A 21,041-nucleotide genomic window follows, 5' to 3' on the forward strand; every position below is an offset into this window, starting at 1 on the left:
AAGTGGTATCACAGGTCCGCCACTAAACGAGGAGCGCGGTGAAGGTGCGCTGCGCGGGATACTCCACCAGTAGCGTCATCGGCAGCGCCGCCACGTACGTCCACCACCACGTCGACAGCAGATCCGCGCCCTGGCGCAGATATATTCACATTGATAATTTTTATTCCATTTTAAATACTTCTTTTTTAACTCAGTCCTATTTTTTTAAAAAATTTCTACAATTTTATTTATGAAACAGGCTTAATGTAATAATTAACATAATTTTACGGGAAGTATTTAGTTGAATTGACTTTCAGACTGCGGCAGTTATACATTATGGTGGTATTTCCAAATTCCTGTATATATGAAAAGATATTTCCAATATGATTGCTTCAAGTGTATTCGAATGCATAGATTTTCGTACGAGAGCTATTTGAGTCTATACCCAACTTTGGTCTCCTGCAATAGTTTCAACACAACAATAAACAAAGTTAAGACTGATTTCATTGATTAAAAATAATAATATGAAGTTACATTAAATTAACACAAAATGAAGATGCAGCAACAGCAGGTCTGTGGAGATACAACAATAAAAATTAAAAAATAGCGTAATTATAAATTCAAGAAGAAGTAAAATGTATTATTTCTTAACTGACTCATTTTTTCTAAAAAATATTATATTGATGTTGATTATGTTCGGAATTAATAAATAATGAAAACTCTATTACCTATTTTACGAGCATATTTTTTCCTAGCACTATACCCGTTCTATACGGTACGATAATAAATAATAATAAATAAATAAATATGAGACAACATCACATACATTATTCTGATCCCAATGTAAGTAGCTGAAGCACTTGTGTTATGGAAATCAGAAGTAACGACGGTACCACAAACACCCAGACCCAAGACAACATAGAAAACTAATGGTAATCTACATTGACTCGGCCGGGAATGGAACCCGGGACCTCAGAGTGGCGTACCCATGAAAACCGGTGTACACACCACTCGACCATGGAGGTCGTCGAATAGTCGATAAGCAATTTCTGTGCATAAAATATACCTATGTATATTAATGGCTAAAGTGCTAATAGGTCAACACTCAAAAAGTGATACAGGCTGCTGTAATATGAACTAACGATGTTTAGTATGGTGACTTCGGTGAGCGTGCGCCGAGTGGCCGCAAGCTGCATGTTGATGACCCAGTGCAGCATCAGCACGGACAGCGACATGCGGCCCAGCGCCGCCCAGCCGCGCCACGCCGCCAGCCGGTGGAAATTATCTGAAACGACAACATTAAATCTTATGTAACATAATAACGGGCTATATTTTATGCAACATTCGTTCATAGCTTTAAATATGAAGCAATTACTTTTTGGTCGGGTTCAACGGTTTAAGCCTGAGGAAGGCTGGCACAGACACAAGGGTCGTAATCTCATAGTCGGCGGCGCACTGATGCTTATATTTTTTGCAATGCCAGTGTTTAGGTGGTCATAGATAATTTTGGCAACAATACGATGAAAAACATCTGTGCGCAATATTAAGCACGTTGAAAAATATTATTCTTGGTAACACAAATTGTATTACTCATCATTCAAACAAACAATTGGCAAAAGTAAAGAATTCAAACGGGTTCACATACTCTACTACAATTTTCTATTAAATGGTTGGCTGAGTCTGCAGATTCCGAAATCCTTTAATATCCGGTTTGGTTTATATATATGATAAAATGTTATTTCTGATTTTCTGTAAAAGTTCTCAATGATAGTCCGGAGTATGGAAGTGTGTGAGTGTGTATACTCCCGTATCTCAAAAAGTACGCAAAGAGTTCAGGCCTTTTATCAAACCATCGAATTTTGTGCCTGCGTTTGCGCACACACTTGTGCATATTTCTTGCTCAGTTGTTTGACTTCTCTTGGATCGCCGTAGATAAAGTCGGTAAGAAATACATCACATTATCTTACTGTTTCCTAATAGTTTTACTTTTATTTACTTTAGGACAACCAACAGAAGATACAATATCATTACAAAAATTACATTTCGAAATAATAAAGGCAAAGGTTCTTACTTACACGTTGTCTCACCATGCACTGTCATATTGCACAATATTTAATAAAAAAATAAATTAAACATAAGCAATAATAAAATAAGAAATACTATACATTTTGTTACTGTTATATAATAAATAAAAAATAGTTAATAAAAATCAATGAGATAAACCATAAAATTAGAATTGGGCACAGATAAAATTCTTTATTTTTCGATTGAACTGAGGGCGACTGTCGTGACAGATGTATAACTCTTTTAGTTAGTGTGTGTGTGTGTGTGTGTTGTAAGAACATAGAGAAGCAATCGGGTACTCACTATCTACGTTATTAGCGAAGCCGAGGAGCGTCATGGAGGCGAGGACCGCGAACACGGGTCGCTCCACGGCCACGTAGAGCGCGGTGGCGGCGCGGGACGAGTGCTGCAGCATCCGGTTGCCCGCCAGGATCCACGCCACGTGCAGCGGGATCGACATGTGCGTGAGCCACACGAACCACTGTCAGGGCACGGCATTGTGACATTGTACAATAAAAATGGACCTGTTTTGTTTGTATAGTCCCAAATCTTCGATCAATATAAATCATATAACCCTTTGCCCTTGCCCTTTTGATAAAATGTACACCAAGGTCTTACCAAAATTTTGTAATTACATATTACGTTGATTTATTTCAGTGTTCACCTTGTGTTTAGATATTTTGTATCCTTGTTCCTGCATGTTGAAATGTATTTGTGCCGTGAGCAAGCCAATGAGGCAGGACGGCAGGCTGCCCCACGGCGCTGTGTAGAACTGGTTGAATGACGGGATTCCTCGGAAGGTGTTGCGTACGTTTCTGAAATTGATAAATAAACACATCCTCTGCTTTTATATATGATCAGCTACAATCAGCAATGTAAACTAACTGCATTTCAATATGCCAATGTTGAGCTTTCTCCTAAAAAGGTTTCTTTGGAGGCAATCCCTCACCGCCTTAGTCACTGGGAAACGAAATGAGGTCGCACACTCACGTACAGCATTACCGGACATGGCTGTTTCGATAAGTACCTGCACGGGATAGCAAGGCGGGAGGCATTACTCTCCTGCAACGAGTGTGGGACGTAACTGAACACTTCGCAGCATAGCCTGATGGACTGTGCTGCGTGGGGCCCAGAAGTGTTCCCTGGCAACGTTAGTCGACGGAGATTTCTCGCTGCCGAGCGTGATTAACGCCATGCTCGACAGTGAGTGGTGCTGAATGGAGACCATGTATGTACTTCTGCGAAAGTATCATGTTGTGGAAATATATCGCTGAATGAGAATATTAATAAAGCATCTCTGCTGTTCGAAGGACGGAGAGAAACCGGCCGGGTACAAACCCGGGCTTGTACCCGGCTTGACGGAACCTGCATATTTTGTCAATCACTGATTTTTAGTAAGCATTTCAGCTCAGTCGGGGTTACGCATACGTGAAAGTAGAACAGACAAGAAGACGCGAACTCTCTTGAAACGATCGATTCAAAAGAGTTGAAGTAAGTCACGGACTTTATTTATAGGATATGCTCAAAGAATAATTACTACGTACCGAGTGCATTACTTACTCAGGCACCATAATGTATAACAATGACTTCCACTCGTTAATGTACGCTAGTCCAGCGTTCAACAAGCAGGCCATGAAGAAGAGTAGTGTCAGAACAGGCACCGGATTCTTCTTATTCTGCAGTAGGTACAGCATCAATATAGAGGCCACAATAAACAATTGCATGTCGACTGCCAAAAACCTGTCGAAAATAATAGGGACGGCTTAATTACATAAGATTCAAAAATATTAATTAAATCTGTTACTTTAAATTTATTATAATTTAACAAATCTTGATAGCTGACAAATTTCATTGATTTAATAATTGACTCACCACGTTTGTAACAAGCAATGCTCCTCTGAATAGAAGAAGTTGTTTAGGTAGAGAGCGTGGGTCCAGAACTTCTTGCTGCAGACCTGGCTCTCCGCGCCCACAGTGGCGGCCCACTGCGGGCCGTCGCCGCTGTGCTGCCACCACGTTGCTGCGAACCCAACCACCAGCAAGTGGACGGGTGACAACCTAATATTTCGATCATATTTTATTCTAAGCTAGTATTTATCCGCGGCTGCACAAACGCAGCGGCGGTCACAGCCTTTAGGTATAAAAATATTTTTAAAGAAAAACAAGACTGTTATCTTGACCTTGTTGACCTTATTAAAAATAATCTCAATAATATATAGTTTACGACTTCGCTCGCATTTTAAGATTAGTACTAAAAACTAGCGTAAGTCGTGACATGGAGTTACGTTTTACACCAAATTTCATTAAAATAAATTTGGTGTAAAACGATATATACGATGTGTATATGAACCACTGCTCATATTATAACACCAACACAACACACTGGCTACGACTATGTTATATTCTACTTAGTTTTTGTACAATGCACTTAGTTCACTAACTTTCAAACTAAAATATAATTTAGTAAACATTAGTGGGTGGCAGTGGAGTGGAGGTAAAAAATGATTGGATGGCACCTTCCTGTGCCTTCCAATCATTTCTCTTCCAAGAAAACAATACGGCTATTATACAATAGTTGTATTTAAACACAGATGAAGGTTCTCACCTGACTAATCTGTACACGATACACAAGGGCAGGTAAGTGAGCTTGAGCTTTATCTGTTTGGAGAAGAGCAGCAGCCTATAGGCGAAGAGGAAGTTGGAGAGCACGAAGAACCCCTGCACTAATGATGATCCGTTCCGGACCAGCATGGTGGCGGAGTACTGAAGGACCTAGAAATTAATATTTTGGATTTAATTTCCGCGATCTGTCTCTTTGGCAAAATTAGATCAACAAGCGTCTAAAGTAGTATTTGCTACTGAACTTGGCTGGATTCAAAGTCAGATCAATAGAAAGTTATGAAGTTTTCATTGGTCATAATTTTTTCCTAAACTATTTGCGAATTCGAATTTCGAATTGAAATTTTTAATTCTTTGGCGGTTTACAAACATCAAACTTTACATACCATACCAGAGTCTGTGGAGGGGTTTAAGTGTAATTAGCAAGGATTTTTTATAAAGCTTACATGTTCAAAAAACTCCGGGTTATAGAGGTAGATCTTGTGGAGTATCTCTGAAGCGTGTGTCATCATCACCAGCGCCAACAACAGCACTCTACAATATTAAAAATAAAACATCAAAATGTGTTAGCAGGTAAACACTTCACAAATGGTTTAAGATACAGCTGCAAAATCAGCCTAAAAGTTGAACTTTAATAAAAGTTATAATAATAGGTGATCAAAAGGACCATATTTTGGTGACGTGAAATAATCTTTGTTGTACCTGATACCCTGCACGGGAGCGAGTGCAGACAGCCTCGGGTCGCCGTCCTCGTAAGTGGCGAAGAGTCGGTTCCAGTTAGCGCGCACCGACCACGCCATTAACAGTTTGTTTTCTGGTAAAAATCGAAATGGAGTTTTTTGGGAACTGTTTAAGTATTTTAAGGGCACTTGTGTCAAAGATTTTTTAACTGATTACAACTTCCTTTGGACAGTCCCCTACCATTCATGGGAAATAGAAGTCAAATATATCGATGGATTGACAGAATCAGAGAGTTTGTTCGATATTTTTTGCAAGGTATGAGAATGTTAAATGTACCTGTGTTCAATACTTAAAATGTAACTTGAATAATCAACAGAGCAATAGCTTACAGACTAAATGGTGATGTAAAATCGCAGGTTCGATTCTGAACCCTTGCCAGCTTAAAACTTTTGTTAGGAGGGAGGAACTCTTAATACAAGCTTAAATCTTGATTGGAGGGATGAATTGGAATATAACTGATTACTTATAATGGGGGCATTGCTACTATAATTTGGGAAAAATAACTTACTGCCTTCACCCCGAGCTGCATAATCGTACAAAGTTCCAACCGCATTAAGGAAAAGTATGACGCAGACTACTACAATGAAAGCACGTTGCGGGATGCTTATGGTGTGCGGAGCGCGCAAGTCGTCGGGAGTGGTGCACGTGTAGCTCTGCAGGGCCGCGCTCAGGCCGGGCGCCAGCGCGCTCTGCTCCACGCAGCGCTCGAAGCGCGACGTAGCGTTGTGCTCGCCGGACGGACAGCGCGCGCTGAGGCAGTAGCCGCGGTGCAGTAGAGTGCGGTCGAAGTTTCTTGGTTCGGATGAGTATTCCTGTCAAAAACGTAGAAAATTGCTGTATAAATGATTCGAGTTCAGACTAAGTAAAAGGTTACGTTTAAGGTTAATATTTTATATATAATATAATTAATATAATTAAGTTAATATGTTAATATTTTTAATGTTAATATTTTTACGTTTACACATTAAAGGGGTTTGGAAATACACGTTTTAAGGCGTTTACATATAGGTAAAGAGTTCATATTTTCTTTGTGATCAAAAGGCGTAGGTACGTGTCATAGGGCACGGATACTTACTTTAAGGGAGTTGTAAGCAGCATTGGGCTTATTTGCTGTGAGGCGGAAAGTGCCCAGGCAGTAGAGCCCCTCCGGCTGCGAGAGGCATCGGTCATAGTTGTCGAGTTGGTACAGTTGCGGCAGCTTGAAGTGGTCTTGTTCTAAAAATTAACATTATTAGGCTTTTATTATTAGAAATTGTATGCGACGACAATCGCTTAAAAGTCTCAATTGAATAATAAAATATAAAAATATTTAATATATTTATATATTCAAAGCAAAATATAATACGAGGTAATCTATATCCACAAACTAATTATATTTACAGTTATATATTTAATTTCACTGGCCGAGCAAAGGTCAGTGATACATGTGGCGTTTCCTGAAGTTTGCGACAAGCGATGTCCATTTGTCGTTTGTTCCTAATTAGTGTAAACGTAATTAATTATATATTTATTTAAAGGTTTTCGTTGACCCCGAATTCAGCCGGTGTCAAAGAATATTTCGAAGGTGAATAACAAGACTTTCACTTTTTATAGATAAAGAAAATAAATTGTTTAAACGTATTATATGTATCAATAAATAGTCTAAAACAAAGTCCTTACCGCTGTCTGTCCTAATGTATGCTTAGATCTTTCAAATTACGCAACGGACTTTGATGCGGTTTTTTTAATAAAAAGAATTCGAGAGTAAGCATATAACGCATTGACAATATAGTAAAGAAACAAAAAAAATCTGTAGTATACTTAGTATTAGCAGTGCACTCGTGCGAAGCGAAGGCGGGTCGCTAGTAATCATGCACATTAAGAGAACATACCACAGCCAAACAGCAATACTTTGTGCTGTTGTACTTTAGATTGAGGATGGGTGAGCCAGTGTGACGCACAGTCGATAACGCGTCTTTACCAGTTCTTCGGAATAAAAGAATCAATTTGTAAATTTTACAGTAAATGTGAGAATTTACATATAAATTAAAAAACCTTTATCTCATACTTTATCAAAAATAGCCGTTGATTGAACAATAAACTTGTCAAAGCCTTCGTCGCGATACATTTATTAAACAACAAAATTTTGACAAGAAAAAGATAACACAAGGAGAAATATATACACGTGCTTTAAAAGAAATAAAGGTTCCTAATTATAAAATTTGATAGAAACGTTGATTTAGACATTTTGGAAAAAATGGCTTCATTACATGCTTACAACGATATCAAATATGTATGTTTTTGAAAGAAAAGGTACAAAACAATCTATGGACATAATATCTAGTTTCCGACTTCACATAGTCAATACATTCTTCCTGTATTCGTTTCTGTAACGATATTATATATTACTTATTAATTTAAATCTCGTAAAAAATATAAATAAGGCGCAACACTCAATACAAGATTATATTAATGATAAAAAACCTTGGAATTAGATTTGTATATATAATTTTAATTGTAATTTATTGTCTTAACTAAAATGGTAAAAAATCGTAACTATAAAATTTCTATTCAACACGAACACACGTAACACGAACTGAACACTGAACTATGCTCTTATGAGACTTCTTGACTAGAGACAGAAAATAACAAATATATTATTGATAAAAAAATAGATGGCGCTCTTATACTTCATGCCAATGCTCAGCTTGAACTTGCCTGAACTCGCCGTTTTGTATTTTTTTTAATTAAACAATATTCGCTTTAGACTTTAATTACTACAATTAATGCAGAGGCCAATCAAAACAAATATAAACTTCAAGGAAACTACCGAAACTGAACACTACATATGTAGAACATACTTTCACGAATGTCTGGGCATCGGTTTTCAATAATTCGACTGACTGATCCAAATTGTTATAAAGTTATGCCCGTATTTTTATATTTAACTAATATTTCTTTCTAGTATCATGGTAGAACGACCAAACGCAAAATCATTCATTCATTCATTAAGGTCATTAATGTCTCAATAATTATTATTTAAAAACACACTAATTAAAGATATTGTAGATTCTTATTATTTTTTAAAAATAATGTTAATTAAACAGTTGACAAAATATGTTGTCCTTACGAAAATATATGAACTTGATATTGCTTATTTTTACATTTTATTTAATAACCGATTGTTATTAATATTATGATTAAAATACCAGGATAGTTGTTTCCTTGGTTACGCTAAACATTTCATGTGTATCAACTACTTAAATGGAGTTCTGAGGTGAAAACACTTTTTTGGAAAAAATATGCAAAATAAACATCCTGAAGATTTATGATCTCGGAGAAAACCGATATACACCCAGGACTGTATACAGTAAAATAAGAGGAATGTGCATAATGTTTTTATATTCTAATACTCATTTTTATTTTCTTTAGTATTACTGTATGCAATATATAAAATGAATAATTAAATAATTTATAGAGCATACTGTTTATTTTTACATAGAGCTGAGATGGCCCAGTGGTTAGAACGCGTGCATCTTAACCGATGATTGCGGGTTCAAACCCAGGCAAGCACCGCTATATTCATGTATGTGCTTAATTTGTGTTTATAATTCATCTCGTGCTCGGCGGTGAAGGAAAACATCGTGAGGAAACCTGCATGTGTCTAATTTCATCTAAATTCTGCCACATGTGCATTCCACCAACCCGCATTGGAACAGCGTGGTGGAATATGTTCCAAACCCTCTCCTTAATGGAAGAGGAGGCCTTATCCCAGCAGTGGGAAATTTACAGGCTTTTTTACTTTACTGTTTATAAAATTTTTGATGTCTTGAAATTTCAGCAGTAATAGGCTTACGTAGTTTGAAATTAATCGGAAGGCATTAGAACAAAAGTATGATACAAAAAAGCAAAAGAAAACAACAGAGAGGTCGCTTACCACTATTGTACAAAACAACTGTACTTAACTAAGTTTACTACTGTATACAATCTAATTCTTAAATTTTATGGCATAAAACTTATATATTTTTTGTAGACGGATAAAAATTCACAAATTGTAATTGATCACTTTAGCCCACACACAGTAGCTGCACATAAGGAACTGAGATATTATGTCCCTTCTACCCGTAGTTACACTGGCTCACTCACTCTTCAAACCGGAATACACCAATACTAATTAATGCTACTTGGCGGTCGAATATATGATGATTGGGTGTATACACCAAGACAAGCCCTACCACCGAACAGAATCGGAATAGTGCTATCATATAATATCTATTTACTGTAATCACTACCATCACTGAATGTAACATAGTTTTACTTTCAAAGGACGACACTCAACATAGAACCCTGTTGTAATAAAATGGGAGTTGCGCTTGCTACCGTACCAGAGAGGCCCTTCGCCGCCGCCGTCCCCACGAGGTACACAACGAGTCGCCACATCGTACTCAGCCGCGCGGGCGCGATCTCAAACTGTCGCCGCTGCTGCCGCCGGCCGTATATAACTTCGCCGGTCTCACCGCTCGCTGAAACTCGTGACGTACAAAGTTTATACATATATGGTCAACGCTTAGAGTATTCAGAAGGCTTTCTGTATTACTTTTTCATCCGCCTTCAGTTTCTATTAAAAAAGTTACACAGGATCATACATCTGTCGAAACCGTAATACTACAAATTAATATTTAAATAATCATTATAAAATTAATTATTGTTTTGCAATAGCTGATGAGTGGGAGATTCCTATCAAGTCGTTCTTGCACAAAGCGCTCCCACCAAGTATTGCTAGTCAAACACAGGCACAGGGGACATAACACCTTACTAGTCGGAAGGCATGATTGATATTTCCTAAGATGCAATTGGGCCGTGGTGACCACTTAGCATATACCTACTCAGACCACCAAACTATTCTTTTTTACATTCATAGTTTGCTGATAGCTTTCTTGAACGACTCACAAAGCAAATATTGGACATGTACAATCAGAATCAATCAAAATAAACTATGTATACATAAACCTTTGTAAGCACTTTTCAATTATCAATTAAGAAAATTAAATTACATAAAGCTCCGCTCGTTTTGTACAACCTAAATGAAGATTTGTTCAAAATCACTTGCAGCACAAATAAATGTACAAGAAAATCACACGACACTCATATATAATCCGGTCTAGAATTATAATGACTAAACTAAACTAGCTAGTAATTATTATATTCCGCGGATCTTATCGGAACCTCGGAGTAAATATCGCATTAAACATAGTCATTGTATTGAGAAAAGCAATTATAAATTGCTTTTCTTACTGTTTGTTTGCCTTATGAATGTGCGAAACTAATTTCGAATTATATTTATTTTCGTAAAGGAATTTAATCGAATCGCCTTTGATTAGTTTTAATTGTATTAATATACTACCCGAAGGAATGTATCAATCTAAATATAATAATCTTATGCATACTTCTTGGTCAGACTAGAATTATTTTTCAGGTTCGATACTCTACAAAATTATAATTTCAAACATTATTTTGCTACGTGTGAATAAAATAAAAATTCTGTGTTTATGGAAACAGTAGAAATAAGAGACTCAAACTGAATGACTAATATATAATACATGTCATGGTATGGACATGTAATGCGGAGGAATGAGGAACACATTGTAAGAAAGGCCTTGAGCATGGATGTGGATGGATATAGAGGTAGAGGACGACCAAGGAAACGATGGATGGATTGTGTGAAAGACGATATGGCTAGAAAGAATGTTACTTGTGAGATGACGTCTGACAGAGAAGTATGGAAGGAGACGACATGCTGTGCCGACCCCAAATAAAATTGGGATAAGGGCAGGAGAATGATGAAACTGAATGACTAATAAAATCCACGAAATTTATATCCCATCAAAAACATAAATGTGAAATGAGAACCAAGTTCAATATTCAAGATCAAAATAAAAATAAATTTTATTCATGTGGGCTTTTACAAGCTTTACTTTTGAATCGACAATTAACAATTAAGTGGAGCTACCAACGGTTCGGAAAGTAGATTCTACTGAGAAGAACCGACAAGAAACTCAGTAGTTACTCTTTTCAACATTTAAAAAATACAAAGTCATGTTAGTTAATAGAATTATTTAAATTAATCCTGCGTGGAAGTCAACAGATACTTATTCTACGTTTTTTATCATCCACAAAGTTGTCTTATATATTTTATGATATATAGGTACCTTGTTTTTTGACTTCAACGACAAAAGAAGTGAAAAATTAATTTATAACTTCATAAAATATAATTTCTTCCTATAACTTAGAATAATATATTGTTGCCTAAAGTCTATCTTAAGATTTTTTTAACTACCTGTATGTCATATTTTAACTTTCTAGGTCACCAGAAACTGTGTTATAATTTTGATCTATACATCGGTCAGTGATAAAAATAACGATTTTTGGACATTACTATCTAAATAACTGCTTGAGATAGATATATTTGAACAGGTCAAAAGTGGCTCCAAGTTGTTCGTGTGAGTTTAAACGTGGTGCTGCTCGCCAGTTCTGTTAACTGAACTTGGCTGACACGCCACGGCGTGTCAAGATTCGAATATAGTAATGACTAGAATGTATCGTAATTACGAGTACCTGTTCGACTATCGATTACATTCAATGGAAAAACCACGTCACCACGTGGCATATGTTCCAAACCTTCTCCTCAAAAGGAGTGGAGGCCTTTAGCCCAGCAGTGGGAATTTACCGGCTGTTGTTGTTGTTGTTGTTGAAAAACCACGACATGTTTGAAGCGAACAAAGTATAACGTTAAATAATGTTTAAAGAAATCGTATAGCGTTACTTTTTCTTTTATATATTTATTTTATTTTATTATTTTAGCAAAGCGGTTTTCATTAAGTATAGCTATCAATATTTGAAATTGAAACATAGAAAATATCTGCATACTTATAAAAGTTGTGTTATCCTCTAAGTTAAAGCACTTAATAAACAAAAAAAAAATGGTAAAATATGTTATTCTGGTAATCAAGTTTAATAAAATTCAAGCACCATTCGATAATAAAAAAAATTAACAAACCTCAAAAATGTTTTGTACTTAAAAGTTTAAAACGTAAATAATCGGAATCGAGACATCGAGACAAGAAGCAAAAAATAAAGCAACTTACGCAATAAAGTTAAGTTGCTTTATTTTTTCTTCATTTTTCTTTTACAAATTGCCCCAGGTTTCTTAGATGTAATAGTTATACATGATAAAAAATAGTAAAAAATTAACAGATGAAAACAATATAACACCTGTGCTTACATTTAAAGTCTCATACAATCAAGTTCTTTGCAGATGAGATGATTATATGAAAGAGAGCCGACACAAAACTCAGGTGATATTACTTATACATAAGGAGATAAGATACTATTTCATACAGTATTGAATTTTGTCTTTATTTTCATCCACATATACCAATCTAATAGCTAATTTAACACTCATTAAACATAATTCGCAAACAATAATTTCATGTGCGCTAAACTTGCTTTACGAACAAAAGCACCACGACGTCACAAAAGCGTTTACATGCTCTTACATTCACAATGATTTCGTCGTCGTGTTTACGTAAATGTGAGATCACAAAAGTGTGCCCTTTCTGATACAGTTTCAAGCGCATTCCGGAAAGCCTATAAGGAAGCCCGAGCTATGACGTAAGAAGTAATTTATTCATTCACAAATCAAAATATCAATATTGTACTGTGTGAATGTGAATTCTGAGTGGTAATTGAACAAGGGTAATGGACAGCTTCTTGCAATATCCGGCACATCCACACAAAGAACTCGAATGCCACTCGGTTCTTTAGCAACACTTGATATTTATAAGAAAAAAGGATCAATTAACTTTGAAAATATTAATAAATGTTTTATAGGTTGCTGGCTTTTGTTGTTAAAATTTGTCATACAAATAGAAATACCTTAAAAACCGTGAATAGTATTTATTTATTTTACAATAATTAAAATAAATTCAATAACACATGTTTGCTTTAACTTAATTATAAATTTAAAAAAAAAAAAAATTAACTAAACTAAAATACATTATTTTTTTTTTATGCGCCGTGATAGCTAGTGTTTGAAATAAGTGAATACCAAAGATTTCGGATTAAACTCCAGGGAAACAGAAAAGGGTATTCACTAACACTAGCCTATAGCCTAGCTTATCGCATATCGCAGCGTCTGCGAGTCCCACGTACCCGCGTACCCCAGAAACGCATAAAGTATTTTATCGAATCGCTAAAGCGTATTATTTTTATATTATATATTCATAAACCTTAGGTTTGGTTAGGTAAGGTTGTGTATTAATTCAATTGAACATAATAAATCGTAAAGTTTACATTTTTAAGCTTTATAAATAAACTTAAAAAAATTACACTAACAAGACGGAGAGGGTATAAGGGCTGCTTCTCTTGTCGCTTTTGCAGTGACAAATTAAATGGCTAGCGCAGCACGCAACTAGCGGGCAGTTGCGTGGCCTGTATTCCTTCTTACGTATACAATCTTCTCATCCTTCAAAACAGCGTTGGTCAAGCGATCTATTCATTAATTTGAATGTTAATAACTTCTCGGAATCCACCTAGATCGTAACGACGCGAACCGATAAGAAAATTGGCACTATTTACTAGTATTCGGTACTTGTCCTGTCGGTATATGCACAAACATACGTCATAAGAGAACAACTGTCAAAAAAATAACAAAAATAATTAAAATAAAATGTGTTATTGCATAAGAATAATTATAGGATTTGGACAAAAGAATAATGACGTCAATAACTATTAATAACATAAACGTCAGAATGGATTGTTATTGATGAGAAAGTGTTTTTTAATATTTTACTACGAAAATACGCAATTATTGAAAGTATTATTTTCAAAACAAATCTCGTTGGGATTGTTGAAGAACTGTTACGTTGAGCACAGGCTCTACACAGGTGTATGGCGTTACACTAGTGTAGTGAGAGCTTTGACTAGAAGACTACATTGATAAATGTGCTGAAGTCCTAGCAAGGTTCATAACTCATCTCGTGAGCGAGGAAAGGCAAATATCAAATCATCAGGAAAGATAACCAACGGGAGACAAAGGAAAGTATGCCTCATATATTCACCAATCTGCATTGGAGCAAGCTGGAGTAAGCTCTAACCTAACCTAACCTTCTCCTCAAAAGGAGGAGGAAAGCAGTAGAATGTTAACAGGCCGTTAGTTTGCTTACACGTAATAAATGAGAGCCTCGGTGCCTCAGTACCATCACCAGCTTGAACGAAGCTGTTAGAAGCGCGGGCAACAACTTCGTTATTATCATTTATCTATTGTTTATTTCATCATTTATCTCATGCTCGTATGGAAATTCGCCTAGGTGGAACGTTTATCGCTGGCGACCCACCAGGTGAACTATCCAGATGCTGTGCAATGATACTAGAGCAGTGCTACAGAATATAAAGCCTTAAAAACTATTCCATAAAAGAAGGAGGAAATTGGGTGCCTAACCCAATAACATTGGACAGTCAAAGGTTGTTGTTTTATTTATCTTAGACACATTGTCACAGCCCGTCAGATCAGTGTTGGGATTTGGTAACCAAAATAGAATCTGAATGCTAAATCTACTTGAAACAAGATTGTTGTTAATGGTTTTTATAAATTTTCTTTTTTTGCATTACTTTCTCTTTAAATTTATTGATTTGTCTCAGTGGCGTAGCTATCGTAGGGCCAGGAGGTGCAGTGCACCAGGGCCCCGGAGTTCAGGGGGCCCTCTAAACTAAACTTCTGTAGCTAGATCATCACGACCCTGGGCACAAGATTTCTTATTTGGTATCTATAATTTTAAAGGGTAATTATTAGTTAAAGAGGGATGGCAAAGAGGGGGTGAGGGTCCGATTCTTTTTCTATGCACCAGGGCCCTTCCTCACCTAGCTACGCCACTGATTTGTCTATAATAATTTTTTATCCTGAAAAATAGCATTTCAAATAAACTACGACACACGCCGTTAAGAGTCATGTCACATTGCTCCGCACGACACTTCTCTCTGAGAGCAACGGAGAGCGCGTGCATAATAATTATGCAAAGCGTCCGCGTGTGTTAACAGATTTATATCTCGAGTCGGAGTCGACCTTTTAATATTGTAAATATTAAATAAGAGATCAGTGACCGCAAGCGAGCGTGAGCGGAAGCGATGGAAAGCGAGGCCGATCTTAATAATATCTAAAATTGTGAATATTGTTTGTTTGTTTGTTGGTGACTTTTACATATTAATTAAGTTTTAGTTTTAGGACGGGCAATTTTTTAGATATTATTACATGTTGGGGAACAAAAATTGTCGTTACGGAAGTTTTCCAAGCAAACGCTAAAAGAACTATACATTTTTAGAATATCAACGAAATCGTACGCTTATGTTAAGAGTATGCGAGACAAGAGTGCTGGACGAGGTAAGCCGTACGGGTGAATATAGCTTGGAATATTTGGGGGAATATTTACTTATCATGTAAAAAATGTATCAGTGTAAACTATATAAATTAATGTTATTATAAGTATTGAATCTACTTGTAATTTATATTAAGATCTTCACAAACGTCATCCCAAAACTTTTGTTAGGTGGTTTCGCATATATTCCGAAAAACGCTTATATTGTTTTAGTCAGTCACAAAAATACGTCTTCTCATTCATTAATGCAGATTACTTAATATTAGTTCTGAGCAAATTATATTAAGTGACAAACTCTATTGAAATTCACCCGTCAATTTGTGGAAGACAAATCTTGCAATGGCCATATAAAAATCCTTTTTTATTTTAGTCTATCTTGACTTGATCTTGGCCACGTTAAATAATGCCTTCGACCTGTTTCAATTATTTTTATTTTTTTACGAAGATCATAAGAGCATAGAACAATTATATCCTTTAATCCTGTTTGTCCGTATGACCTTTTCGGCTCAACTCCACTCATATCAATCTGTTCCGACGACATTATTGCAAAGTCTTTCGAAGAGAGAAAATAGGAATCACAGTTCATTAACCTTCCCTTGTAGAGTCTTTATTTCTGATATTTTTATTGGAACATCAATGTAGTTCTAATTATAATATGACAATATTACACAAACAAAAATTAGTTCATAATTACTAGCTTTTAAAAGGTTAGGGAGGTAGGCATCCAAACCCAATTGTTTTCGTAGTGTTTACTTTTTATGTAATTAGATTTAATCTTTACAAATTTACTTACTCTTAATCATGGTAAATATTATTGAAATAATACAAATATTTAAAGCATTCTTTCCGTCTTAAAGAAATTTCTATGGTTATTATAGCTACATAAATGTCCATCTGTATGACATTTATGAAGTCATACAAAATAATATTACCTTATAAAAGTTACCAAAGAAATATGCAATTATCAATTTTCTGAAATCAAATCCTGATCAAAAAGTTAAAAATATACATGTTTACTGTTTTGCTATTATTTAAATCCAGGAGCTTTAGTTTTAAATTTTATTAAATCTCATGAAACAACTACAAGTGTATTATTAAATTAACGTAATTTTTAGAAATAAACTATCGTCAATAGTTACGAAAAAAGTTTTTTTTTATAGATTGTACTGCAGACAGTCCCCCCGCCCCCTTATTCTTTAACTGTTGTTCCTTATTCATTACTACTACTACTGCCACGATTGGGTGGCAGAACAAACCAATCGCATAAAGATCAATCTAAAAGCAAACAGTTACATGTGCCTCGTAACTACAAAACAGTGCTAAGATTATTGTTGAAATTTACCTTCTCAACACTGGGTTCTAACCTGGGGTCATAGGAATTGCAATTAAATAAATTACACTATCGGAGTAGTGAAACATATGAACTTGAAAAAACATAGGTATCTGGCATCTTAAATTACTACCACTACTACTGCTACTAATTGTACATTGACCAATGTACAATTAGTGGTTTGCGAACCGTGTCTATCACTTATTTACAAACGATGATAAGGCTGGTTGAGCATTAGTTAGGGCGTAATTTTTTTATTATAATATTATTTATGTGTAACACACCGATACAGATGTGGCAGAATTTCTTGGAAATTAGACACATGTAGGTTTCCTCACGAATATTTCCTTCACCGCCTAGCACGAGATGAATTATAAACACAAATTAAGCACATGAATATTTAGTGGTACCTGCCTGGGTTTGAACCCGCAATCATCGGTTAAGATGCACGCGATCTAACCATTGGGCCATGTCGGCTCGATGATTGTCATCGTTTCTTTCGAATAGATCTATTATACTGTGAATATACATCATTTTGTTGTGTACATATTGTGAAGCAACTGTGAGTTAGTTACTTAAATATCCGTTACCTAAAAAACGCTGAAAGTAACCAAGTCTACTAATCAAATGTATTTTTTTTCTTATGGAATAGGTTGTCGGACGAGCATACGTGCCACCTGATGGTAAGTGGTCACCATCACCCATAGACAATGACGCTGTAATAAATGTTAAATATTCCTCGCATCGTCAATGCGCCACCAACCTTGGGAACTAAGATGCTATGTTCCTTGTGCCTGTAGTTACACTGGTTCACTCACCCTTCAAACCGGAACACAACAATACTGCATACTGTTTTTTAGCGGTAGAATATCTGATGAGTGGGTGGCATAAAGCCCTACCACCAAATAAAAATCAAAGTATCAAATTCAGTTGTTAACTCTTTTTACCGCGTATGTTGTGGAGCTGAGTTGTATATTACAATGATTCTTACTTTTGTTGCAGGTTCAAAAGAAATAAATAAGTAGAAAGCCTACTGAACAAGCTTCCTATGAAAGACTCACTACGTTTTGAAGCGAGTTACCAGAATTTTCGAATAGACGACCATTCCTAGTTGTCCTTCATGGCTTCTAGTGTCAACTAAAAGCTAGTATTTCCATACAGTTCCCTCTAAATCCGACTCCACAAAATGTATCAATACCAATTGCCGATGTTATCGTACTTCTAAAAGTTACTTTATCGATCCAACTCAACTTTATATAATGCATTTCATGCAATGCAGAAATTGCTATAAAAAAATCTGGCATCCTCAATGAAGTCAAGTGTGACGCCGAAACAACTTCTGCCTCTATAAAGACCTCAAATTCGGTCACATGGAGAACCGCAGCGATATATAAGTGTTTTGGTCCAAGTAGACCTGAGAGATGTTCATAAACGATAGCCTCTCGACGTAATAACATAGCAATCAAATACATAAGCAATGTCAATAGGAATCCTTGCTAGTAATTGAATGCATACAAATCCCATGTCACCGGTTACGCGTCCGACGCCCAGTTAATGTCGAATCTCACATTAATTGCAGCCCCGGCGATGACAGAGCGCAACGCTGACTTTGTCAATATTATAGAAACGTTTAATCCATAATTATTTAGAGTTATCGAGTCGTTTGAACGGACTGACTATCAACTAAAACTACTGAATCTTGGTTGAAGAGAAATGGTAGCTTAAGTAGATAAATTTTAAACTTTAGGAATTTAGGACAGACAGCTAAAAATTAAATTATATAAAGCTAAATAACTAAGTATATTTGACTATTAAGCATTTATAAGAATTGACTTAGTTTCTTTCAAAATATTAATGTAATCTTTAGCGGGTTTTCTCAGGTCAGGACATTTTCATTTTAGCGATAAAAGTTTTTAACTATCAGTAGCTAAGTGAGCTGCATTGAGTAAATTACTTTGATTTATAAAAAATGCTTACCTACCTACTCTCTGTTATCTTCCAAACCAGGATATCGCAAAACGACTGTTACATATACACATCAACACCGTCTAGGGATATTTTGTATGAAATTCTAAAACTCAAAAAATCATATCCGGTTTTAAAATCTTTTGATGAAAGACTATTTTGTAAACCTTCTTGGAAGATTCTAAATTTGAATTTGAAAAAAAAAATAAAAATAAAATTTTTACGCGACAAAATGGTAGCGATGGCCGAAGTTTTTGTTTACCCACCGTCATATTATGATATTTTTTTGTGTCCAATTTAAGTTTTATAACAAGTTATCGATTAATTTCGAGTTAAACCTATTGTGTGCATCATGCAGCGGTGCCATTTAACGAGAGAAGAAATGCTAAGGGCAGGAGGCATGCTCCAAGCTGGGGCTACTCAACAGAGTATTGCAGAGGAGATTGGAACAAGACAAAACGTCATATCTAGGTTATGGTCACGCTACCGTGCTACTGGTGAAGTGACTGAAAGATATCCAGGTGAGAAGCGCATAACCAATCAACGACAAGACCGATATTTGCAAGTTGCCGCGAAAAGAGAACCAAATGTTACGGCACTTCAATTGGTTCAGAGGCTCCAGCCAGAGGACCAGTTGCTTGTGAGTGACCAAACTGTAAGGAGAAGGCTGCATGAAGCTAACCTTCATGCTCGCAGACCGTTTCGTACTCCAGCACTACGCCGAGGAAATCGTGGGCGACGACTAGAGTGGGATCGTGTAAATTTGCTCTCGGATGATAACCAGTGGTCTGTAGTGCTGTTTACCGATGAGTCACGGTTCGGTTTCCATCCCGATACACGTAGCGTACGTGTTTGGCGATTCCCTGGTCATGATAGCCGTCTGCAATATCTTCAGAAAGTCCATTCATACCACGGCGGCATAATTATGGTTTGGGCGAGAATTTATCTCGGTGGAAGAACAGACCTCGTTTGGATCAGAAACACCATGGCGGCCGAAAAATGCCGTAACGAGATGCTTGTGCCAATAATTTAGCCCCATAGACTAAAAATGGGCCAAGAATTTACGCTCATGCACGATAGCACCCGTCCGCACACAGCGGGAGTGGTGACGAGATGGTTGTAGGAACAAGACGTATCGGTCTTAGGCTATCCCGCTCAATCACCTGACATAAACCCCATAGAGCACGCGTGGGCCATACTCCAAAGAAAGGCTTCGAGGAATTTTCCTGCAAATATTGCGACGGATGAGCCACTTTTTTGCATCTTAGTCGGACCTGGGACAATATACCGCAGCAAGACTTGGATAACTTAATCCAAAGTATGAAAAATTGTTGCAGGACGTTATAAATATCCTGGATAGTTTGACAGACTACTGTTTTTTCATATGACTGTTAAAAACAATAACTTTTCTACATTTTTGACATTTTCTTGAGACAAACATTAATTGTTAGTTTTACCATTATTTTACGTTTTTTTCTTTATTTAAGGATAAAATTGTTTACGCAAAATAATATGGTTTATTTTTTATTCTGGAGTATAGTCAGATAAATGGGCTTTATAAAAATATAAACATCTTGCATGTTATCTTTAATAAATTTTGAAATAATTGAGTAAATTCAAAATATCCCTAGACAATGTTGATGTGTGTATTTATATTGTTCATTAATATAATATCTAATTATATTATTATATTTATACAACAAAAAGTCTATACAAAGGGAGCAAAACCGCATCTTTTAAGAGCTAACAAAAATTAATTAAACCTACGACAAATATTCATGACTTACATTGATCAGTAAATAATCACAACATTACCGTTTTCTGTGAAGAAGAGTTATAGTAGATCATTAAACTACTTAACTAATGACGAGTAGCAAAAGCTTTACATCAATTCAAACATATTATACAAGTACCTACGAGATGTCACTCGCGGC

The 21,041-nt window shown here is 36.1% G+C and overlaps 1 protein-coding gene across 1 annotated transcript; it reads right to left on the reverse strand.

The window, feature by feature from the left end:
• Positions 1-10,038, reverse strand: LOC124533136 (nose resistant to fluoxetine protein 6-like). The gene is made up of 12 exons (XM_047108299.1): positions 9,768-10,038; positions 6,479-6,618; positions 5,912-6,215; positions 5,365-5,476; positions 5,109-5,196; positions 4,649-4,815; positions 3,916-4,101; positions 3,604-3,783; positions 2,708-2,858; positions 2,347-2,524; positions 1,122-1,264; positions 1-130 (listed from the first exon to the last, which is right to left on the reverse strand). Exons 1-12 carry the CDS (start codon positions 9,934-9,936, stop codon positions 23-25), a joined length of 1,926 nt encoding a protein of 641 aa, XP_046964255.1. The 5' UTR covers positions 9,937-10,038; the 3' UTR covers positions 1-22.
• Positions 10,039-21,041: the final 11,003 nt, after the last annotated feature.

The sequence above is a fragment of the Vanessa cardui genome, chromosome 10 (assembly GCF_905220365.1).
Source record: "Vanessa cardui chromosome 10, ilVanCard2.1, whole genome shotgun sequence".
Taxonomy (NCBI): domain Eukaryota; kingdom Metazoa; phylum Arthropoda; class Insecta; order Lepidoptera; family Nymphalidae; genus Vanessa; species Vanessa cardui.